This window comes from Anas acuta, chromosome W (genome assembly GCF_963932015.1).
Source record: "Anas acuta chromosome W, bAnaAcu1.1, whole genome shotgun sequence".
Lineage (NCBI taxonomy): Eukaryota > Metazoa > Chordata > Aves > Anseriformes > Anatidae > Anas > Anas acuta.
The window spans coordinates 21,499,797-21,524,855 of record NC_089016.1 but is presented as its reverse complement, the minus strand read 5'-3'; the positions used below and the strand labels follow the sequence as shown (position 1 = coordinate 21,524,855).

Below are 25,059 nucleotides of genomic sequence, written 5' to 3'. Positions count from 1 at the left end.
CCCAGCTGAAGTGCATCTACACCAATGCACGCAGCATGGGTAACAAACAGGAGGAGCTGGAAGCCATCGTGCAGCAGGCAGGCTATGACTTTTTTGCCATTACGGAAACGTGGTGGGACCAGTCTCATGACTGGAGTGCTGCGATGCCTGGCTATAGACTCTTCAGAAGGGACAGGCAGCACAGAAGGGGTGGCGGTGTGGCTCTCTATATTAGAGAGTCTTTCGATGTTGTAGAACTCGAGGCTAGGAATAACAAGATCGAGTCCCTTTGGGTTAGGATCGGCAGGGACAACAAGGCTAGTGTCCTGGTCGGGGTCTGCTATAGACCGCCGAACCAGGATGAGGAGACGGATGAGGAGTTCTACAGGCAGCTGACAGAAGTTGCGAAATCTTCAGCGCTTGTACTCGTGGGGGACTTCAACTTCCCTGACATATCCTGGAAGCACAACACAGCCCAGAGAAAGCAGTCTAGGAGGTTTCTGGAGAGTGTGGAAGATAGCTTCCTGACGCAGCTGGTTAGTGAACCTACCAGGGGTGGTGCCCCGCTAGACCTTCTCTTCACAAACAGAGAAGGACTGGTGGAGGATGTGATTGTCGGGAGCTGTCCTGGGCAGAGTGACCACGAAATGGTGGAGTTCACTATTCTTGGCGAGGCCAGGAAGGGAACCAGTAAAACCACTGTATTGGACTTTCGGAGGGCTGACTTTGGGCTGCTCAGGACACTAGTTGGTGGAATCCCTTGGGAGGCGGTTCTGAAGGGCAGAGGGGTCCAGGAAGGCTGGGCGATCTTCAAGAGGCAAATCCTAATGGCGCAGGAGCGGTCTGTTCCCATGTGCCCAAAGATGAGCCAGCGGGGAAGAAGACCAGCCTGGCTCAACAGAGAACTGTGGCTTGAGCTTAGGAGAAAAAAGAGGGTTTATAATCTTTGGAAAAGTGGGCAGGCCACTAGGGAGGACTATAAGGATGTAGCGAGGCTGTGCAGGGACAAAATTAGGAAGGCCAAAGCTCATCTGGAGCTCAATCTGGCTACTGCCGTTAAAGATAACAAAAACCACTTTTATAAATACATCAACACAAAAAGGAGGACTAAGGAGAATCTCCATCCTTTACTGGATGCGGGGGGAAACTTAGTTACAAGAGATGAGGAAAAGGCGGAGGTGCTCAATGCCTTCTTTGCCTCAGTCTTTAGCGGCAATACCGGTTGTTCTCTGGATACCCAGTACCTTGAGCTGGTGGAAGGGGATGGGGAGCAGGATGTGGCCCTCACCATTCACGAAGAAATGGTTGGTGACCTGGTACGGCACTTGGATGTGCACAAGTCGATGGGGCCGGATGGGATCCACCCAAGGGTACTGAGAGAACTGGCAGAGGAGCTGGCCAAGCCCCTATCCATCATTTATCAGCAGTCCTGGCTATCGGGGGAGGTCCCAGCTGACTGGCGGCTAGCAAATGTGACGCCCATCTACAAGAAGGGCCAAAGGGCTGACCCGGGGAACTACAGGCCTGTCAGTTTGACCTCAGTACCAGGGAAGCTCATGGAGCAGATCCTCTTGGGAGTCATCATGCGGCACTTGAAGGGCAAGCAGGCGATCAGGCCCAGTCAGCATGGGTTTATGGAAGGCAGATCCTGCTTGACGAACCTGATCTCCTTCTATGACAAAGTGACGCGCTTGGTGGATGAGGGAAAGGCTGTGGATGTGGTCTACCTTGACTTCAGCAAGGCTTTTGACACCGTCTCCCACAGCATTCTCCTCAAGAAACTGGCTGCTCTTGGCTTGGACTGGCGCACGCTTCGTTGGGTTAGAAACTGGCTGGATAGCCAGGCCCAAAGAGTTGTGGTAAATGGAGTCAAGTCCAGTTGGAGGCCAGTCACTAGTGGCGTCCCCCAGGGCTCGGTGCTGGGGCCGGTCCTCTTTAACATCTTCATCAATGATCTGGACGAGGGGATCGAGTGCACCCTCAGTAAGTTTGCAGATGACACCAAGTTAGGTGCGTGTGTCGATCTGCTCGAGGGTAGGAAGGCTCTGCAGGAGGATCTGGATAGGCTGCACCGATGGGCTGAGGTCAACTGTATGAAGTTCAACAAGGCCAAGTGCCGGGTCCTGCACCTGGGGCGCAATAACCCCAAGCAGAGCTACAGGCTGGGAGATGAGTGGTTGGAGAGCTGCCTGGCAGAGAAGGACCTGGGAGTGATGGTGGACAGTCAGCTGAATATGAGCCAGCAGTGTGCTCAGGTGGCCAAGAAGGCCAATGGCATCCTGGCTTGTATCAGAAACAGTGTGGCCAGCAGGGCTAGGGAGGTGATCGTCCCCCTGTACTCGGCTCTGGTGAGGCCGCACCTCGAGTACTGTGATCACAAACAGTAAAAGGTTTTTTTTTGTTTTTTTTTTTTTAAGTAAGGTTTTCCTACATTATTTCATCCTGCTTGATGGGATTCCTAGGTATCTTCATGTTAATGAAGAACTACGCAAATGAACCTAGTACAGTTAAAATGCAGCTTGTGTCTGTATTAGGAACAGGCACTTGCAGTGTACAATATAGAAACCCCATTGTAAACTAATAAAGGTTAATTTGGACAAAATGAAGCAACCTGCAAGCTGCCAAGTGAGTCACTCCTTTCGGTTTTGCATATTTTTTTAAATTTAAAGTAGTAGATATGATATTTGATTATTGTACTTCATTAGGTTTAATTTCTAGACTAAGGCATTATTCTTAGCATGCAGTTTAAGGTTCAGGCATGCATTCTGGCTCATAGTGATCAGAAGTAATTTAAATTAGTGGGGGAAGTAGAATGCTTTTGCATTTCATGGAGTAAAATTATTATACATTTACCTGTTTTTGTACCAGTTTTGTGTTGCAGTTTACCAATTCAATATAGCCCTGCATTTAAAATTCTTTTTCTAAAATTCTGTGGATTTTATTTTTATTGAGAACATAGATATAAAGTACTGTAGCTAACAATTAGGCTTTGAAATGTCTTTAGGAGCTGTTAACAATAAGATTGTATTATGTGTAACCTGCACAATATGGAAAGCTGAAATAGCTGTGCAAAATACTTGCCTCTGTGCTGTCAATGTGATGCGCTTTCTTCATGGTTATATAGTGATTTTTATCAGAATCTCTAAAAATAAGTTACATGGTAAGATCCGTTAAAAGCTGCATAAATGTTGGTTGGCACATGAAGAAAATTGTGAAGTCGATGACGACTGCTCTATTTGCGTTTATTCCCTCTTAACATATTACCTTCTATGCTTTCCTTTTGTTCAAAGCATGATCTTAAAGAGATGTTTAAGTTCACATATGTAATGCAGGGTATCTACACTGTATTGATTGATGCATGTTGGTCGCCCTTTGTGATGTAGTTAAATGCACAAGTGTGCAAGTTTAAAAATACGGAGTGAAATTGGTTTGGATCCTCTTCATTTCATTTGTTCAGCTTTTTTGTAGGTATTTCTTTTCTGTTTGTTGTTGTTGCTGTTTTTCTCTACTTACATGTATTCCTGTAAATAAATCCTTGTTAAGTTAACCCTTTACTTTTCCTTCAATGTGCATTTTCTTATGTACTGTGAATGTGAAATCCTAACTGGTACACTTGATCTTGTGTCCATCTCAAGTCTTTATTAATTTAGAGCATAAAGAGTATCCCATGACGATAAAGGAAAATTGAGAGATTTTTAACTCTCTGACCTCTGCTGGTCAGAGGTGAAGCTACACCTTTCCATTTTTCAAGTGCTGCATAATTAATCTGCAAAACAAAATTAATCCATAACAACCTGTTTATAGATTTAGTTTCTTACCTTTACATTGCAGACTGGATACTGGATAAGTTTTTTTGTGTGTGATTTTTTTGCTTGTTTGTTTTTAAGAACTTGCTCTTCTTTGCATGGTTCTGTTCTTTGAGTGTTAAATGACTTAGTCATTGCACTGAAGTTTGAGCTGTGAGTGTGAACATATGATGTTTAAAGAGTTGTTTTTTTTTAATTTTTTAAATGCATGATAGCATGTTGTTGCAGGAAGAACGGCCGAAAGCACGACAGACACTAGTATGGTCAGATCGTGCTCCCCTCTTATTACCCGAATAGCTTAGCTTTTATAGTGAACTTAACAGGGGCGGATAGTGTCTCACACAAGATTATTGGTCAAAAGCACTCAGACAAACAACTGCAAGAAAACAACCTCACCTGTAAGAAAACAACCCCCTTGTGATTAGCAGTCACGTAGACCTTGTCCTTGAAGCCAGCTGCTGGTAACAATATTTTTCTAAATTCCTCAATTGGGCGATGTGGGAACACAGTCATGGGAACTTCTCATAGTCGTCCTGGTAGCTTGGTTTGCTCAGCTGAAGCAAGCCATGGGATCTTTGCTGTTTCAAAAATCCCTCAACAATTCCCCCTTTTTCTTTTTGAGCAAACCAAGCCCGATGTAACAGTTTTGCAAGTAACCCTTTAACCACATTTATTGCAATACAACACGCAATGACGATTAACACCACAATAAACAGGATCCTTAATCCCTCTTCGACTAATCCCAGTAACCATCTATGCATCATTTCAAACAAATCAGTGAGCCATTGATTGAACGGATTGATATCATTTTGAACCTTTCTCATGTGCTCTTTCAGGAAAGTAATGGATTTGTGAATTGACTCATCAGAAAGGCTTAAACAGCACATTCCCTCAAAGTCCTCACACCCATGCCCTTGAGCCAAGAGCAAGAAGTCAACAGCAGCTCGATCCTGTAAGAGCACATGTTGCAGACTATTTTGATCAGGTAACATCACAAGTATCTCTGTCGTGGCATGGGCTTGCTTCTCGGCCCAGCATACCAATTTTTCTAAGTTGTTAAGTGCGGCCGCAGAGGCCACTCCTGGCACGAAAATTGCCAATGCCACTCTAGCTGCATCACCAAGCAATTCAACATTATTATTGGAATCCAGTGCGAACAATGCCCGTTTATGTCTGTGTCGTGGTTTAACCCGGCCGGCAGCTAAACACCACGCAGCCGTTCGCTCAACCTCCCCCCTCCCTCTCTGGGACGGGGGAGAGAAATGGAAAGTGAAGCCCGTGAGTTGAGATAAAGACAGTTTAATAAGACAGGAAAATAATAATAACAATAACAATTATAATAAAAATAATAATAATACAATGATGATAATAGTACTACTACTAATAATGTGTACAAACAAGTGATGCACAATGCAATTGCTCACCACCCGCTGACCGATGCTCAGCCTAACCCCGAGCAGTCCGGCCCCCTCCCCCGGCTAGCCACCCCTATATATTGTTTAGCATGACGTCAGATGGTATGGAATACCCCTTTGGCTAGTTTGGGTCACCTGTCCTGGGTCTGTCCCCTCCCAGCTCTTACTGTACCCCCAGCCTGCCCGTTGGCAGGACAGAGCAAGAAGCTGAGATGTCCTTGGCTTAGTATAAGCACTGCTCTACAACAATTAAAACATCGGCATGTTATCAGCACTCTTCTCATCCTAAGCCAAAACACAGCATTCCACCAGCTACTAGGAAGAAAATTAATTCTGTTCTAACTGAAACCAGGACAGTCTGGTGATCTCAAGCAACTGTGACAAGCTTGGAGCAAATATAGTAAGTTTACCTAAGTAACATGGACCTCCGATAGCATTTGCAGGGATACCTTGCCAGGCCCTATCCCCGCAAATCAGAAAAACATCAGGAGGTAAGGCCATAGCCGTAAAATTGTTCCAAATGCTATAGTTGTTACCCCTTGTCTCCGTGCCATAAGCCCCTAAACCCTGCCTAGTAGTGTCATTGTAATCACAGGTGTTATGTGTATTTCTGTATCCGTATGGCCCTTTCCAAGTTCCTGTAGCAGGATCTTGGTAATTCATTCTTATTTGTGGTAACACATTTGGTGCTGTTCTATTTATTGTTTGAAAATGAATACTTGCAGGAGGGTCTTCTCGGTCACCAGTGAAACGTAAGTGATTCAAGACACCCAATGTCTAGGACAATCGCTCATCGATGTCCTTGATTTCTTTTAATATCACTAATTGTTCCTTTAAAACCTGATGTGATCATTCAACCATCAGTTGGCCTGTGGGAGAATATGGAACACTCATTTTTGGCTGAATCTGTAGGAAAATCCATTCCAGAACTCAAAAATGCTGCCCTATCATTCCACCCTTGCCATCACCTGTGTCACTTATACTACTCCTATTACCCGTGCTATTAGTGTCAGTGGCATCCTCCTGAAACCGTTTCTGTCTTTGTCGCCCCTTACTCTCCCCATTTTCTTTTTGCCACTGACCAAGCACCGCAAATGGATGAGACACATGATTGCTAATTAGGAAGGAGAGTGCAACGTCTACTATACGTCTGCTAGCAGTGCCGCCTGCAACCTTAGAAGCTATTTGTGAAACAGCCTGCCGGTGGTCATTTGGTATTGTGATCTGCGGTTCTGCAGTCCTGCACCGCAATAAAGGTAGTAATATAGCTAAGTCGTCATTAGTAATCCCTACAATGTGGCAACCCCACTGAATATTATCCAGGAACATTTGTACATTTATCAAATTATGTAACAGAATAGTTATAACACCTATCTGGGGACGAATAGTCTTTTTTGCATTGCAAGATACACCTCTCATAAAAAGAATGCTAGAGAGAAGCAGCACAGCCACCGCCGCCTCCATGGTTACGTCAGACGGGCTGCAGGGTTGTGATCTCCGCCCCTCTGCTATGTGCCAACTCGCCACACGGTGGAAGTCGTCTGCCGTTGTTCACTGACGCCTCTGGTCTCCCATAGCAACTCGATCCCGGATGTCCCGCGTCCCACCGCGATTCCTTTGTCCGGGTCGGTGCTTGGAGTTTCTCAATGTCTCTCAGGTATGTCGGCTTTTGTCAGGTCTCTCCGTGTCTCTCAGGGTTGTCCGTGTCTCTGAAGCGTCTCTCAGCGCTCTCCGTGCCTCCGAAGTCTCTCCGTGTGTCTCAGGTCTCAGCTTCTCTCAGCGTCTGTCGGGTCTCTCAGCCTGTCCGGGCGCCGTATGTTGCAGGAAGAACGGACGAAAGCACGACAGACACCAGTATGGTCAGGTCATGCTCCCCTTTAATTACCCGAATAGCCTAGCTTTTATAGTGAACTAAACAGAGGCGGATAGTGTCTCACACAAGATTATTGGTCAAAAGCACTCAGACAAACAACTGCAAGAAAACAACCCCCTTGTGATTAGCAGTCACGTAGACCTTGTCCTTGAAGCCAGCTGCTGGTAACAATATTTTTCTAAATTCCTCAATTGGGCGATGTGGGAACACAGTCATGGGAACTTCTCATAGTCGTCCTGGTAGCTTGGTTTGCTCAGCTGCAGCAAGCCGTGGGATCTTTGCTGTTTCAAAAATCCCTCAACAGCATGTGTTTTACATGCTGCCCCCCCCTTTTTTGTTGGCTTTGCAAGATTGAAGAGAGAGTAGTTCAGACATACTGTATGAAGTATACTCCCTAATACTTGTACATAGTTTTTACTCAATTTGGTCAATGTGAATAACATTGACAATAACAATAGCATGTGATAACTTGCTTTCAAATTACATTGCTAGTTCAGAAGGAATTTTGTATTTACTAATAACTGAAGTAAATTGGTAATGGTTTTAGTCACCTCTAAATCAAATTCTGAAAGAAGGAAAAAAAAAAGCTTTAAGATTTAGCAAAGTGTGGTATTATTTTAGCCCGCAACTTGCTTTAATTTTGAGTATGTTTAAGTATTAGAAAAGGGTTTTAGAGAAATGACATTTAAAATGCAGTAATCATAGATTAGAAAACCTGCCTTATTAACACCAGCATTACAGCTAGAATCTGAGTTTAACTAAACTTTTTAAATTTCAGAAAGCCCTGTTAATCAAATAAAACCACTCCACCTCATCTCAAATTAGTTTAGGATGTAACTTTTGTACATATATATTTTAATTGTACAGATGTGAACTGATTTGGTATAACAGCAAAGAAAGTAATTAAAATAAGGCAAAAATAAACAGTACTGACAAAAAGTAGTCTTTTGTATCAGTAAGTACTCTCATGGTATATCTTAAAGCAAATAAACCATATTTCTATTGCATAATATAGTGCAGGGCATGAAATTTGCAGAAGCCATTTAGGGTATAATGTGAGGTAAGAGAAGTTCTGAATCAGCATTAACAGTTATATTCCATGAGGCAATACTTTAATTATATTAAAGAGCATCTTAATTCTTGTGGTATAGTCTTGACAATTCTTGAATGTTGATTGAATATTTATTTTGGTAGAACTGTGAGGTTTTGTTACATTCTAGTGTTTCTGCCTCTTAACATGCTAAAAACACTGCTTTCTTCATTTGCTACTTAGACACTGAATAAAGTTCTGTTAGTGTGCTAAACTACAGAAATAGCTGCTGCTAAGTAAATGATGTAGATTTTCTATTTAAATATTTTTGTTGTAGGAACCTCAGGAGGTCAGTGTTTACTAGTTTTACTTTTTTTTTTTTTTAATATATGCCTCTTTCCTGTTTTGAGTTTCCCTTTCTGAAGGATTCCGAGAGCAAACAAAAGCTGCTGATCAGCTGCTGAACCTAAGTTGTTAACAGAAAATTTATTTAAAATCAGTATAAATGTATCTCTTTGGCAGTTTTAAATTGCTGTTCAATTAGTGTTAGGTGAAGTAGAATCCTGTTTCTTTGTTTTCATTACACATTCAAGAAACAGCTCTTTTCATTTAGGAAAACAAAATTAGAATAGTTCGCTATTTTAACCACTGCAAGCAAAAAAATCAGTTTTGTATTTTTTTTTCCAAAGTTTATTTTCTAAATCAATGAATATGTATATTTTAAAAATATAAGGTAATTCTTATGCTTTAATTTATTGCTCCTTAAAGCTTGTACTTAAAATATCACTTTAGAAGGATGGGTTTAAAATTTAATCATTTTAATTTTTAAATGTTATGAAGTAGCATTATTTTTGTAACTAACAATATTGATACACATTTATTTTATTTTTATTAGGGTTTTTATGTTAGCATCAATCGTTATTACTTAAACTGCATATATTGTATAATAGTGAAATGTATATTCTAAAACTTCAAGTGGATTTCCTCCAGTGAAACTCATTGCTACTTAGAAATATTCAAATACTAGCTTTATCTCAGGTGAATACTCTTTTACCTTTTTTGTTCAGAATACATGCTTATAAAAATGTCTTAATTATTATCAGTTTAAGACAGTGCCTAATATGAAATACATAAACTTATTCTAAATTAACCTTCTACTGTGGGACAATAATGACTTGTGCTTCACCCATTTTATTCATATTGAATGTATTAACAGGTAAAGGTGCAAAAACATTCTTCCCTTGAAGAGAATGCATCCATATTCAAACAACTGAAATATTTCTGGAAAAAATGCTTTAAATGCAACACTATTGGAAATCTTTTATTTCAAATTTTGTCAAGGAAAGAAGTTGCAACTGAATGCTAATTGCCTCAATGCTCTTTCATGTGGATGACAGATGCATAAAGCTTCTATATAGGGTCTAAAGAATAACTTTTTATCTTAAAGGTTAAGCTCTACAATGAAATGACTGCTGTAGATTATAAAACATCCTGCAGTTATCTCAAACATTGATGTTTGTATATGTTTGTTATATATTACATAAGTATTTCCAGTAACTTCATCTTGAGTAAATAAAGCTCAATTAGTAGCTGGGCATTTCACTCACCTATGCATTCACAGAATCACAGAATTGTCTAGGTTGGAAGAGACCTCAAGATCATCGAGTCCAACCTCTGACCTAACACTAACAAGTGAAGTGACCGCGTCCTTGAAGCAGGGCCTCAACGAGCGTAGATGTTGTTTGGGAAGACAGATATTTTCACGAGAGCCCACCCCTCCCCTCGCCTTCCTTTTTCTACCTTTTATTGCTGAGTGTGACATCATATGTTATGGAATATCCCTTTGGTTTGTTTAGGTCAGCTGCCCTGGTGATGTTCCTTCGTCACCTCTTGCCCACCCCCAGCCTGCTGGCTCCTGGGGGGTTTAGAGGGAGTCCTGATACTGTGCCAGTATCACTCAGCAGTAGACACAACACTGGTGTGATACCAGTGCTGTTCTAGCTACAGGTGCAGAGCACAGCACTGTATGGGCTGCTGCAGGGAAAGTTAACTCCATCCCAGCCAGACCCAGTACAAGCAGGTAATAGTCTGGAGGCTGTATTATGCTTGAAAGCTTCCTGGTAACATCCCTGATCTGAGCCCTGGGGACGCAGCAATCTTCTCTGAGAAGAGGGTTTGGTCTGCACATGGGAGCCTCTGTTCCCTTCAGAAGGGGAGTCACCTATGACTACAACTTGCCACTGTTTCTTCACAGCACTGGTTTTGATGCCTCTTCTTCCATCTTCTCACATCCCTCATCTACCATACCAGAGCCTCATATCTATTCAGTAATGGAAGCTGAGTGGATGGACAGGGGATCCTCTTATGACTTACAACTCCCACAGGCGTGCTTGCTGTTGTCCTCCATCTCAGGGAGTAGCCTCAGGCACGCCTGAGAGCTGGGTGGTTGCATGAACTGCCAGGAGCTCTGTCAGGGTGGTTGTGTTAGTTCTACCAGGTTGCAGAGGAATGGAAGCAGAGGGTGTGGCTTTCTGTCAAGTGGTCACCATGTCTGTGCCTCCTTGCTGCCACAAACCTGACAGAATGTTGTTTAATACGTTGCTGTTGGTTGAGGAGGCCATCAGGGCTGCAGCCCAAGCCTGCTGGTGAGCAGAGCAGGCAGCAGCCCTCCTACTGCCAGAATGTGCTGCCCTTCTTGCATGCCCTTCTGCACAAACTGTCACACCCTCTCTGTCCCTGCTTACAAATACTGTTTGTGACACTCCCAGTCAGTTCTTGGAAAAACTTCTGTCTTAACTAGAATTAAGTACAGTTGACTGTTTGGATGACTTTGGTGTTGAGCAATCTGCATATAAAGTTCAAGAGTGAGGAATAATTATTTACATTTTTAAACTGAAAGGAAAACGTTTATAAAAAGGAATCATGCTTAAACTATGTATGCTGTGTATGAGCTGAACAGCTAAAGATACTGACAAAGATCTTTGCTTTATGCTACAATAAGAATAAAAAAAATGGCTTGTACTTGGGTCATTAACATTACAGAATTGTTTCAGTACATCTTTTCAAAATAGACTGATCTTTTAAAAGTGCAAATAAACTATTTGGTTAATGATTATATCTGTGGTGTGTATTATATTGCCTAGATTGCTTTAGTCTTTGATCAGAATCTTTGTTTTATAAAAAAATTACTACTTCAAACATTTTAAATACTAAGTATAAAACAATAAGCAAGAAATATTGAAGTAGAATGGGTGGGGAGTGGGTGCACTATCCGCTGATATAATAAAAAGATTTGGCCATCTGTTTTGATACGCATTGTAGAGAAGAGTTTAAAGGAGAATGATATGTCAGTTTTGCAGAGTTTTATGGGGAGCTGAAACCAAACGTGGAGGAAGCAGCAGTCACATAATCTCAAAAGTCCACTTTGAGTTTAGGTAAAGATTACTTAGTGGTAGCAGGCTGGAAAGTCATATAGCACACAGGTGTTTACACCCCAATAGTGATTAAGAGCAGATATTATAGACATGGACCATAGATAGCTTTCAAAGCGAAATAATACAGTACATAAACTGTATATATAAAATCAAGCAAATCACTAAAAGTAGTAATATTATAAATAAGCTGCAGAGGATCACAGAATTGTAGGGGTTGGAAGGGACCTCGAAAGATCATCGGGTCCAACCCCCTTGCCAAAGTAGGTTCCTTAGAGCAGGCTGCCCAGATAGGCGTCCAGATGGGCCTTGAATATCTCCAGAGAAGGAGACCCCACAACCTCCCTGGGCAACCTGTTCCAGTGCTCCGTCATCCTCACCGTGAAGTTCTTTCGCATGGTGGTGCAGAACTTCCTGTGCTCTATCTTGTGGCCATTGCCCCTTGTCCTTTCCCCACAAACCACTGAAAAGAGGTTGGCCAAATCCCTCTGTCTCCCACACCTCAGGTATTTATACACATTGATGAGATCCCCTCTCAATCTTCTTTTCTCCAGGCTGAACAGACCCAGGTCTCTCAGCCTTTCCTCATAAGGAAGATGCTCCAGGCCCTGTATCATCTTTGTGGCCCTCCGCTGAACTCTTTCCAGGAGATCCCTGTCTTTTTTGTACCCAGGAGCCCAAAACTGGATACAGTACTCCAGGTGAGGCCTGACCAGGGCAGAGTAGAGGGGGAGGATTACCTCTCTTGACCTGCTGGCCACACTCCTTTTAATGCCCGCCAGGATCCCATTGGCCCTCTTGGCCACGAGGGCACACTGCTGGCTCATGGTCAGCCTGTCATCCACCAGGACCCCCAGGTCCTTCTCCTCAGAGCTCCCCTCCACCAGGTCGTCCCCCAGCCCGTACTGATACATGCGGTTGTTCCTTCCCAGGTGCAGGACTCTACGCTTGCTGTTATTAAACCTCATTTGGTTTCTTCCTGCCCATCTCTCCAGCCTGTCGAGGTCTCGCTGAATGGCAGCGCAGCCTTCTGGCGTGTCAGCCCCTCCCCTCCCAGCTTTGTGTCATTTGCGTACTTGCTTAGGGCAGACACTATTCCCTCATCAAGGTCATCGATGAAGATGCTTTTCTGCAGAGAAGCAATACCCTTTATGATTTATTATTTACAGCCATTTCCCACACCCACACACTTTCCTGAGAAAAAGCCACATCAAAAAAAGTTTTTTTTTTCTTTAATATATTTTTAATTGTATACCAAAGTTCAGTAGAGATGGGGTTTTGACTGCATACAAGTTACTCAAAAATTGTATCTAGGCAGAGATTCATTAGCAATCTGACATATTTCAAAAGATAGGTTTATTCAATCAGGCCACAAAAATAATATTGTATACAAACAGTAACTAAGAAGAGCTGCAGGTTCAAGGAGTTTTCAATTACAAGTTTTGAGAACTCATCAGGAAATAAATTCAAATATAAGTCACAATATAAAATAGCAGCTCCATATAGCTTTTTCAAGTTTTAACTTAATTCAGAGTGACACTTGGTTCAGTTTGCCTCGTTCTTTGAAGCTTCATCAAAGTTTTCAACAAGATCTAGAAAAAGAAACATTGATATTAGAGTTTGATCCGCTTCTGCTTTGCCACACTTTTTTTTTTCCTGAAGTTCTACCTCATATCAAGCACTTAAAAGGTTAAAAAAAGAAGTCATCTTATAAAATACAGATCAAATAATGTTTAAGAGCTCCAGGGTTCATTCTTTATGCCAAGAAGTTTTAGAATTATGCATTATAATGAACCACCTACTATCATTTAACTTTACTATACCCACAACTAAGCAAAGTGATACTAACAAGGCAGTTTCTTCCCAGCCTTCTTATTGAAGATGAAATAATTAACTTAGCCATAGTTATTACTCTTCCACAGGACAAATGCTACCTCAAACCAATGGTTCACCCAGTCTCACAGTGTCTGAAAACAGATACGTAACCCGTTCAAATTCTGTAACGAGAAGTGACTAGTCAATACTCCTTCTGTCCTTGGCCTAACCTTATGCTACACATGTTCTCTCTCAGAAAATCACTTCCTTAACCTCCATTTCATGTTGGTTCTTACCTGGAACTTCATCATCATCTTCACCAGTAGCAAGTGGTGCTTTCTCATCCACAGCTGCAAGAGCAAGTAGTTTCAAAGCATTATTCAAGCTCACCATAGGCATCTTGATTACAAAGTTCTTTGTTTTGTTTTGTTTTTTGGAAAACATTTGCTAAGAGTCTGAGTTAAGCTGCAATGCTCTAAACAATTCCCCTGCTAAATAAACACAACTAGCCTAGGAAGCTCACATTCCCTTTGTTACTGATCATGCTCAAACTCTGGAAATGCGAAGATGCATGCTAGAAACAGTTTGCTAGTTACTATCCTGTACCTTGAGCCATTGAGCACTTTGTAGCTGAAAATGAACTTCTGACTACTCAGAGGTTCTCAAAGCTTATTTATTTTACAACATCAACAATTTATAAGGAAAAGAGATGAGTCCTTATGATCCTTGGCCTTCAAGAAAAATTAAGGTGTAATTTTGAAGCTGTAGGCAGACAGCTATAACTAAAGGCTCTTAAAGATCATCTTGTTCCCTGGAAAAGTCAGAGGAATATGAAACTAGATGCACAATTTTACACTTAAGCAATTGAGGTAACCACGTGTTTTGGTCCACATCTCTGCAAACTCAGTCACTATTCCCATTTACTGTAGATACTGGGACTTAAACATGTCCAATGTAGCAGGCCAATTAGTATCCGTGAAACCGTGGCACTCTAATGCTAGGAATAGTTAACTCAGGTCCCTGGGTGCCTGTGCCACTACTACTACTGCTATTTTTAGTAGTACTACCTAGGTTAAGCTGTCCCACATTTTCAATCATCTCAGTCTATTCTAATTAATCCTTCCCAGTTTTCAAGGAAAACATGAGGAAAGATGGGTTTATACCAGACTTCTAAAAATCAGGTTACAGTGATTTCAGAGAACTAGGCCAAATCAATGCAGAAACTTTGGTCTGAAAGGGCTTGTGATGAGGTCATCACTAACTCTTTGTTTTTAACAGCAGAAAGCTGGTACCATATTATTTCCTCCTAAGCTGTCTGCATTTTTCTCTCACCCCTAAAACCAGACTAAGTTTCCTTTAGCACCTACAAATAGTCATCTCAGATTCTTCACTCTTTTGATGTCAGGCTTCCAAATCTAGCAGACAATGCTGAATGGAAAGTTTTGTACAACTACTTCAACATCCACCCAAAGTAGAAAAAAATAGCCATTTACCAAGTCATACAAAAGGAAGCACTTTAAACAAGCTTCCCTAATACTAAAACTGCACAATTTAGCTTATCCCATTTTGTTACGAGAAGATATATACCCATTTTGTTATGAGAAGAGAGATCTTAGTGGATCATTTTTAATCCTTCAAGTTTTCTTTCTTTCAAGCCCTGCTACTATCACACAGAAGCTACAGAGATGACATTAGGAAGGAGGGACCTGAGCTGCACAGGGAAAGAAGCAGTTTACCACCTCCTGAAAACTACTTCTAGTGGGATTTTTTTTCAGTAGGAAGTTAACAGGAGGGAAGTAACATCAACTTTAGGAATGGAAAAAGAGGCTGTCTTTGCTGGCAACAAAGCACAGAAAGAAGTGTAACAATCAAGTTCATTACTACCAAAAACTGGACACCTTGATAAGCTTCTTCATTTTCTCTGTGTTTCAGAAGTCCATTCCTTCCAAGGTATGGAACAAAGTATTTGAGAACAGAAAGTGGGAAGACCCTACCTGCAGGACATGAGGAACGTTCCCAAGTGTCTACAAGCCTTTTTCCTCCCAATTCTTGACCTATAGCAGTACCACCTTTTCCAAACACTACATACTTAAGTTTCTCCTCTACTTTTCCCACACAATTCTAGAGAGAACCTGAATGTTTGTTCTTTTACTAATGTAAGGATGGAATAGGAAGTTGGCATATCCAGCTTAATGTTCATACCAGTCCTGTTCTCTACACTGTCCTACACACATACAGAAATTATAACGTTTTCATATAAGAACTGTGTAATTCCCTCTTAGCTATCAAAAAGCCCACACAAGAAATACCTTCATCATACTTGTGAGGGTGCAAAGCATTACCAAGATGCCTGTCCTCAAGTCACTCAAGTTTCCATTCAAAGTGGAAAAGACAAACATATTCAAAATATATCTTTTAAGAACTTAACTCTTCCAGAGTTAAATACGGTAGCCACATCAAGAAGTAAACTACCATGAAATCAACTCTAGCAACAACTTTCTAGACCTAGAACAACTGCAGGATATACTGAGAAACAGGTGCATCTGCTTTATTGTTATATGCTTTGTTGGATTTGAGCTATAAATAAGATCTGAGTTCCATTTCTTTATAATCACATTAAAATACGTTTGCAGAAAGTAGGAATGCACTGAATTTCACTGCAGCTATACAAGTAAGCCTACGAATGTATTTCATGCTGGTAGCAGACAAGTTTCAACTTACATTGCTTGGGTAGGGCTTCTGCCAATCTCCTCAGGCTGGAGAGACTGTCAGCTCCAAGCTGATTTAAGATACTAGGAAGCATTTCTGTCAGCTGCTTTGTCTCAGCATGGCCAGTAATAGTGAAAGTGTTAGCAGCCAGAGATGCCTGAACTTTAGGGTTATTGAAGTGAATGACTGTTCCTTGGTTGGTAAACATATTTACCTGAAAGAAAAAAAAAATCCAATACATTTCAAGCAGTTTGGCATAATTTTTCAATTTAACAGGAAACTAGCTGAAGTTCCTAGAGCTCAATAAAGACTTACTAATATACTTAAACAGACCAGATTAAGATATTACTTACCAGAAAATTAATATTGATACATTTTATATTTCTATATAGAAAATTATTTTCCCCTTTGAAGCATTTACCTCTTCAATACCAGAAATATTGTTGACTCCCAGTTTCTTCAAAGAAAACTGAAGTTTCTTGTCATCTCCTGTAGCTGTTCTGTGGACAACCTTCTTCTTTCTGCGGGCAGTACCCTTTGCATAAAGTAAAATAAAATTAGTATTTAAGTAGTTCTTCACAAACTCTAATCCTCAGAGCCACATAACTTCTCTGCAGTCATCTACAAATCAACTTAATATACAAAGTCCAATTTCTGTGTTATGGCACACACCACTCCACCCTTCCAACCACACTGTAGCAGTCTTTCCCTTCCTATAAGGCAAGCTTTGCATGCTCCTGAGAAGCGTGAAGTTTTTAGAAAGCAATGAACTAGAGAACCTAGTTCATTGTTCTAGTTCCTAGAGAAATTCTTTAACACCTTGTCCTGATTTTGGCTGGGATAGAATTAGTTTTCTTCCTAGTAGCTGGTAGGATGCTGTGTTTTAGTTTAGGATGAAAATAGTGCTGATAATGCACCCATGTTTTAGTTGTTGCAGAGCGGGGCTTACACTAAGCCAAGGACTTTTCTGCTTCTCATTTGCCATGCCAATTAATAGGCTGGGGGAGCACAAGAAGCCAGGAAGGGACACAACCAGGACAGCTGATACAAACAGACCAAAGGAATATTCATACGTCATGCTCAGCAATAATTCGGGGGGAGGAGATGGCTGGTGGGAGAGAGCTGACCCTCGGTGGTATCACTTGCTCCTATAGTCACAAAGAAACAATGGAAGCAGAAGCCAGCCCAGATACTAGGAGGAAAATTAACTCTATCCTAACTGAAACCAGGACACCAGCTCATTTAGTAACGGAAGAAGCTTCTCCTAAGAGGGAGCAGGAGGAAGAAATAGAAGAGGCAGACTGCTCTGCAGTATGGCCATCACAAGAAGAGGAGGGGGAGTGAGAAAATAAGTCAGAAATCACCCAATTCCTATCCCTGAGTGATCTGCAAAATATGCAAAAGATTTCAGTCATCGTCCAGGAGACTACATTGTCAGGTGGCTACTCTGATGCTGGGGTAAGGGGGCCAGAAGCCAGGAACTGGAAGGCAAGGAAGCCCAACAGCTGAGATCCCTCTCTGGGGAAGGGGGCATTGATGAAGTGATTGGGAGAGGAGCACAAGTCCTCAGCCTCTAGAGGTGACTCCTGTCAGGTGTGAAGGAAAGGTATCCTGAAGGGAAGATGTATATCGCCCAGGAAAGTGTACCACCATGGAGAGAGATATCCAGTACCTGAAGGAATTAGTCATGCTGGAGAAGAGGGTACTTCAAGGTCCCAAAAGGGTACCGCTCAGCTTTCGGCATAGCTGCCTTAGGTACGGAGAAGATGAAGCAGCTGTCTACCCTGCCTGGTCTCTTTTGAGGATCATCCTGTTGTGGGGTTGCTCACAGCTGAAGAATAGCAGGTGCCAACTGCTACCACAGTGATGCACCGGCAGCAATATTACACCAACTGAAACTCCCTGATTCCCATCCATAAGCTGATTCATCACCTGGAGACCCAAGGAGTGATCAGCAAGACTCACTCATCCTTTAATAGTCCTGTATGGCCAGTGCAAAAGTCCAATGGAGAGTGGAGGCAGTGGACTATCATGGCCTTTCCAATTCATTGCTGCCAGTGTGCTGGCATGAATGTAGTCAAAGCATTGCTGAGTGCTGCAGTTGCTGAACACGCTAGAACTGGAGTCAAAGGCAGCAAAGTGGTATGCCAAAATTGATATCGCTAATGCATTTTCCTCAATACCTTTGACAGCAGAGTGCAGGCCACAGCTTGCTTTCACTTAGAGGACCATCCAGTACAGCTGTAATCGACTGCCCCAGGCACATCCCTACCATTTGCCACGGGCTGATCCAGACCGCCCTGTAAGAGAATGAAGCTTCTTAACACCTGCAATACACTGATGACAGCATTGTGTGGGGCAACACTGCAGAAACATTTGAGAAAGGGAAGAGAATGGTCCAAATCTTTTTGAAAGCTGTTTTTGCCATAAAACAGACTGCAGTGATTTTACCCTGCTGGCCAGCTAAACACCACCACAACCGTTGTCTCACTCCCCCTCCTCAAAAGAAGAAGGGGAAGTGGAGAAGAAAATATTCTCGAATGAAAAAAAAAGGCTCACGGGTTGAGATAAGAATAATTTAATTAAAGGGAAAAGAAAGAGGGGGGAAAAATGTCACAGAAGCACAGAGGGAAAAAAGGAAAAAAAGAAATATATTCTCTACTTCCCATCAACAAGCAATGTTTGGTGTCCTGGTTTCAGCTAGAATAGAGCTAATTTTTCTCCTAGTAGCTGGTAGAGTGCTATGTTTTGGATTTAGGATGAGAAGAATGTTGATAACAAGCTGATGTTTTAATTGTTGCAGAGCAGTGCTTACACTAAGCCAAGGACTTTTCAGGTTCTCGCTCTGTCCTGGCAGTGGGCAGGATGGGGGTGCAGCAAGAGCTGGGAGGGCACAGACCCAGGACAGCTGACCCAAACTGGCCAAAGGGGTATTCCATACCATCTGACGTCATGCTGAACAATTAATATGGGGTGGCTGGCAGGGGTGGGGGGGGGCAGCTGCTTGGGGATAGGCTGGGCATTGGTTAGCAGGTGGTGAGCAATTGTGCATCACTTGTTTTGTACACATTATTAGTAGTAGTACTATTATCATTATTAATATTGTTTTTCTTTTCTTTTCTTTTTCTGTCCTGTCCTAATAAACTGTCTCTCTCTCAACCCACAGGCTTCATTTTCCTGATTCGCTCCCCCATCCCAGTGACGGAGGGGGGAGGGTAAGTGAACGGCTGTGTGTTGCTTAGCTGACAGCCGGGTTAAACCCCAACAGTCCATATAAAACACCTCCCGTACAGCTATTTTCCTCAGATACTGGATTCCCTTCTCCATAGTGGTCCACTTGCCTGGTGGACATACAAGTTGTTCCTTGAAGGGATACCTTTCCTTCACAGCCAACAGGAGATGCCTCCAGAGGCTGTAGCCTCGTGCTCCATTTCCAATTGCTTTGTCAATGCCTGCATCCCTAGCAAGGGATCCTAGCTGCCTGGCTTCTCTGCCCTCTAATTCCAGACTATTGGCTCCGGTGTCCCAGCATCAGAGCAGCCAGGTGACAAAGTGCTCACCTACATAACGACTGAAATCTTTTCGCACATCTAGTAGCTCATGCTGGTATAGGTTCTGGGTAGCTATTGTTGTTTTTGCAACATCTTAATGTTCATCCCTCTGTTCCTCTGATGGCCCAGCCTCGTCTTCTCCATACCTAGTCTTAGCAGGAGTTTCACTGTGTTCTAAACAATCTCACTCTCTAAACCGTTTTTTCATCTTGATTACAGGTGCAATTGACACTGGTAGTTTGTTTCCCTGGTTCAGCCTTGGGGCCCATTGTAGGGCTTGGAGTGGCTGATAGGCCTGTCTCAGGGGTTGAAGTGGCCACCAGGTCTGTCACTGGGGTTTTAATGGCATTGAATGTAGCTTGGTAAGCATAGACCAAGCCCCAGCACGTTACAGTGATTTCTGTATGTCTGGCACTGCCAGGGCAATGACACAGCTTTTTCAAGCATTCTACCAGGTTTTTAGGATTTTTCAGTTGTTCATGTGTGAAGTTCCAAAGCACTGGAGGTGCCCACTGCTCTAGATGCCTGCCCATATCCTCCCACTCTCCCGGCCACTCATAACTATCCCACCTCAGGACAGATCTCTAGATGACATTCTTAAGTATTTGTTTAACCTTAGACAAGACCTGAAGCACATTCAGGAGACATAACAATGAGAACATTCTGGTCTGAACATCCCAAGGATATTCAAAGTTTTGGAAAGCTACCATAACTCGCCTGGAGGAGAAGAAAGGGGGAGTGAACAAGTGAGAAAAAACATCTTCCCCTGTGTCGTGGTTTAACCTGGCCGGTTAACTTCTGCCAATCAAGACTGTCGTGGTTTAACCCGGCCGGCAGCTAAACACCACGCAGCCGTTCGCTCACCCTCCCCCCTCCCTCTCTGGGACGGGGGAGAGAAATGGAAAGTGAAGCCCGTGAGTTGAGATAAAGACAGTTTAATAAGACAGGAAAATAATAATAACAAAATAATAATAACAAAATAATAATAACAATAATAACAATAATAACAATAATAACAATAATAACAATAATAACAATAATAACAATATGGTGATAATAGGAAAGTAATAATAATATGTACAAACAAGTGATGCACAATGCAATTGCTCACCACTCGCTGACCGATGCCCAGCCTAACCCCGAGCAGTCCGGCCCCCTCCCCCCGGCTAGCCACCCCTATATATTGTTTAGCATGACGTCAGATGGTATGGAATACCCCTTTGGCTAGTTTGGGTCACCTGTCCTGGGTCTGTCCCCTCCCAGCTCTTACTGCACCCCCAGCCTGCCTGTTGGCAGGACAGAGCAAAAGGCTGAGATGTCCTTGGCTTAGTATAAGCACTGCTCTGCAACAATTAAAGCATCGGGGTGTTATCAGCACTCTTCTCATCCTAAGCCAAAACACAGCATTCCACCAGCTACTAGGAAGAAAATTAATTCTGTGCTAACTGAAACCAGGACACCATGATCACTTCCAATATTCCTGGGCGACTGGGGTTTCCTATTCGAGCCCGCTGAGTAATCAGTGCAACCCACTTGCTCCATGTAGCATCAGTTGCATGATGCGTAGAGGGGACCCTTCCCTTGAACATCCAGCCTAGTACTGGCAATCGGGGTGCTAGGAGGAGCTGCGCTTCAGTACCGACCACCTCCGAAGCAGATCGAACTCCTTCATATGCTGCCAATATCTCCTTTTCAGTTGGAGTATAGCGGGCCTCAGATCCTCTGTATCCCCGACTCCAAAACCCCAGAGGCCGACCTCGAGTTTCCCCAGGTTCTTTCTGCCAGAGGCTCCAGGTGGGGCCGTTCTCCCCGGCTGCAGTGTAGAGCACATTCTTTACATCTGGTCCTGTTCGAACTGGCCCAAGGGCTACTGCATGGACTATTTCCTGCTTGATTTGTTCAAAGGCTTGTCGTTGTTCAGGGCCCCATTCAAACTCATTCTTCTTGTGGGTTACTTGGTAGAGCGGGTTTACAATCAGACTGTAATTTGGGATGTGCATTCTCCAAAACCCCACAACACCTAGGAAAGTCTGTGTTTCTTTTTTGTTAGTTGGTGGAGACATAGCTGTTATTTTGTTGATCACATCCATTGGGATTTGACGACGTCCATCTTGCCATTTTATTCCTAAAAACTGGATCTCTCGTGCAGGTCCTTTGACTTTATTTTGTTTTATGGCAAAACCGGCTTTCAGAAGGATTTGGACTATTTTCTTCCCTTTCTCGAAAACTTCCTCTGCTGTGTCACCATGCCACACAATAATGTCATCGATGTACTGCAGGTGTTCAGGAGACTCCCCCTGCTCTAGCGCAGACTGGATCAGCCTATGGCAAATGGTAGGGCTGTGTTTCCACCCCTGGGGCAGCCGATTCCAAGTATATTGGACTCCCCTCCAAGTGAAGGCAAATTGTGGCCTGCACTCTGCTGCTAGAGGGATGGAGAAAAATGCATTAGCGATATCAATTGTGGCGTACCACTTGGCTGCCTTCGATTCAAGTTCGTACTGAAGTTCCAGCATGTCCGGCACTGCAGCACTCAGTGGTGGCGTCACTTCGTTCAGGCCACGATAGTCCACTGTTAGTCTCCACTCGCCATTAGACTTTCGCACTGGCCATATGGGACTATTGAAAGGTGAATGAGTCTTACTGATCACTCCTTGGCTCTCCAATTGACGAATTAGCTTATGGATGGGAATCAGGGAGTCTCGGTTAGTGCGATATTGCCGCCGGTGCACAGTTGTGGTAGCGATTGGCACTTGCTGTTCTTCGACCCTCAGCAACCCCACAACAGAGGGGTCCTCTGAGAGACCAGGCAAGGTAGATAATTGTTTAATGCCCTCTGTCTCTAAGGCAGCTATACCAAAAGCCCACCGGAACCCTTTTGGGTCCTTGCAATATCCTCTTCTAAGATAGTCTATGCCAAGGATACATGGAGCCTCTGGGCCAGTCACAATGCGGTGCTTTTCCCACTCATTCCCAGTCAGACTCACTTCAGCCTCCAATACAGTCAACTGCTGAGATCCCCCTGTCACTCCACAAATATAGATGGGCTCTGGCCCTTTATAGCTCAATGGCATTATAGTACATTGTGCACCAGTGTCTACTAAAGCCTTATACTTCTGTGCGTGTGACGTGCCAGGCCATCGAATCCACACAGTCCAATAAACTCGATTGTCCCTTTCCTCCCCCTGGCTGGAGGCAGGGCCCCCCTAATCCTGGTCAGAATCTTCTTAGTTTCTGTGTTTGAAGGACTGTCTGCTGGAAGTTGGAGCAGCAAACTTTTCAGAGAATCCTTTTTTCCTGATTGTTTTCTTTTGCAACTCACGTACCCGTGCCTCTAGGGTCGTGGTAGATTTTCCATCCCATTTTCTCATGTCCTCACCATGGTCTCCTAAGTAAAACCACAGGGTGGCACGGGGTGAGTACCCACCATATCGTCTTCCTTGTGTGGATGAACGCCTACCCCTGATAGCTGAGACACTGCTCTGTACAGGTACGGAGGAGAATAATCTCTCTTCAAGTTGGTGAACCTTTTCAGAAAGTTTCTCCACGGCTGAGACGCAGGCCTGTAAGGAAGAGGAGAGACTTTCTTCGTACTGCCGGAGTTGTTTAGCCACTTCATCCACTGTGGGTTCCTCATCCTCTTTCCAGGCCATTATTGCCAATGAGCTGGCATATGATGATGGTGCACTCCGTATAAACGTCTGCCACATGGGTCGTGTACACCTGACTTCATCTGGATCTTTGGATGTTTGTCTGAGGTCTGGATCCTCATAAATCACTTCCCGTACGGCTAATTCCCTCAGGTACTGGATTCCCTTCTTCATAGTGGTCCACTTGCCTGGTAGACATACAAGTTCTTCCTTGAAGGGATACCATTCCCTCACAGCTGAGAGGAGACGCCTCCAGAGGCTGTGAGATTGTGCTCCATCTGCAATTGCTTTGTCAATGCCTGCGTCTCTAGCAAGGGATCCCAGCTGCTTGGCTTCCCTGCCATCTAATTCCACACAATTGGCTCCAGAGTCCCAGCACCGGAGCAGCCAGGTGACAAGCTGCTCACCTATACAACGACCAAAATCTTTTCGCACATCTCGTAGCTCGCGCTCGTTTAGACTTCGGGTAGTTACTGTTGATTTTTCGGCATCCTCATCTTCCTCCTCCTGAATCCTTGATGGCCCAGCGTCGTCGTCATCTCCGTCATCTCTATACCTAGATTTGGCAGAAGACTCTCTGCGTTCTAAACGACCTGAATCTCTATACCATTTTTTCACCTTCTCTGCAGGATCAACTTGCACTGCTACAGCTCGTTTCTCTGACACAGCCACAGGAGCTGGAGCGGGTGCAGGAGCTGGAGCAGTTGCAGGAACCGGAGCTGGAGCGGCTGCAGGAACTGGAGTTGGAGCAGTTGCAGGAGCTGGGACTGGAGTAGCGGCAGGAGCTGGGACTGGAGCGGCTGCAGGAACCGGAGCTGGAGTAGCGGCAGGAGCTGGGACTGGAGCGACTGCAGGAGCTGGGACTGGAGCGACTGCAGGAGCTGGAGTTGGAGCAGTTGCAGGAGCTGGGACTGGAGTAGCAGCAGGAGCTGGGACTGGAGCGGCTGCAGGAACCGGAGCTGGAGCAGCTGCAGGAACCGGAGCTGGAGTAGCGGCAGGAGCTGGGACTGGAGCAGCTGCAGGAGCTGGGACTGGAGCAGCTGCAGGAACTGGAGTTGGAGCGGCTGCAGGAACCGGAGCTGGAGCGGCTGCAGGAACCGGATCTGGAGCGGCTGCCGAGTCCACCGTAGGGGTCACAGTGGCCGTTGGATCTGTCACAGGGCTTGGAGTAGCCGCAGGGTCTGTCACTAAGTTGATAGCAGTATCAATGGCAGCTCGATAGGCATGAGCCAGGCCCCAGCATGTTACAATGATTTGTGTCACTTTGGAACTGCCAGAATCATGACACCTTTTTTTCAAGCATTCTGCCAGTTTTTGAGGATTTTGCCATTGTTCAGGGGTGAATTTCCAACACACTGGGGGTGCCAACTGCTCTAGATGCCTGCCCATATCCACCCATACTCCCTGCCACCCACAACTATACTGCCTCCGGGCAGATCTCCGGATGAGCTTCCTAAGTAGTTGTTTAACTTTAAGCAGAATCTGAAGTGCATTCAGGAGGCAGAACAACAAGACTATGGTAGTCTGAGTATCCCAAGAATATTCAATATCTTGGAGAGCTATTGTGACAAGCTCAGGGGATAAGAGGGTGGTGAAGGAGGAAGGCAGAGTGATCCAGGAGGATACAGGGGTGGTGAAGGAGAAAGGGAGAGTAATCAAGTAAGAAAAAATATCTTCCCCTTTCCCCTCCACAGATTGACTCCCTAATGGAGAAAAACAATAGGTATAATTGCTAATAGTTCCCAAGATACTGATTCCAAAGTACAGAGTCCACGATGTTACTGAGTATAAATACCAAGT

General features: G+C 43.8%; 1 protein-coding gene and 2 long non-coding RNA genes across 6 annotated transcripts in view; 1 reads left to right on the top strand and 2 right to left on the bottom strand.

The window, feature by feature from the left end:
* LOC137847051 (uncharacterized) overlaps positions 1-25,059 on the bottom strand; it is a 750,318-nt gene that overhangs the window by 3,469 nt on the left and 721,790 nt on the right. The gene's annotated exons all lie outside the window — the stretch shown is intronic.
* The window catches only part of LOC137847047 (uncharacterized), a 98,700-nt gene that overhangs the window by 65,994 nt on the left and 7,647 nt on the right, over positions 1-25,059 (top strand). For all 4 annotated transcript variants that reach the window (XR_011090749.1, XR_011090747.1, XR_011090748.1 and 1 more), the window contains one exon: positions 6,778-6,857. This is a non-coding gene — a long non-coding RNA (uncharacterized lncRNA). The remainder of the gene's footprint in view (positions 1-6,777; positions 6,858-25,059) is intronic.
* LOC137847042 (transcription factor BTF3-like) lies at positions 12,755-16,633 on the bottom strand. The gene is made up of 4 exons (XM_068665321.1): positions 16,480-16,633; positions 16,071-16,272; positions 13,646-13,699; positions 12,755-13,126 (listed from the first exon to the last, which is right to left on the bottom strand). The coding sequence occupies exons 2-4, from the start codon at positions 16,264-16,266 to the stop codon at positions 13,080-13,082; spliced, it is 297 nt and encodes a 98-aa protein (XP_068521422.1). The 5' UTR covers positions 16,267-16,272; positions 16,480-16,633; the 3' UTR covers positions 12,755-13,079.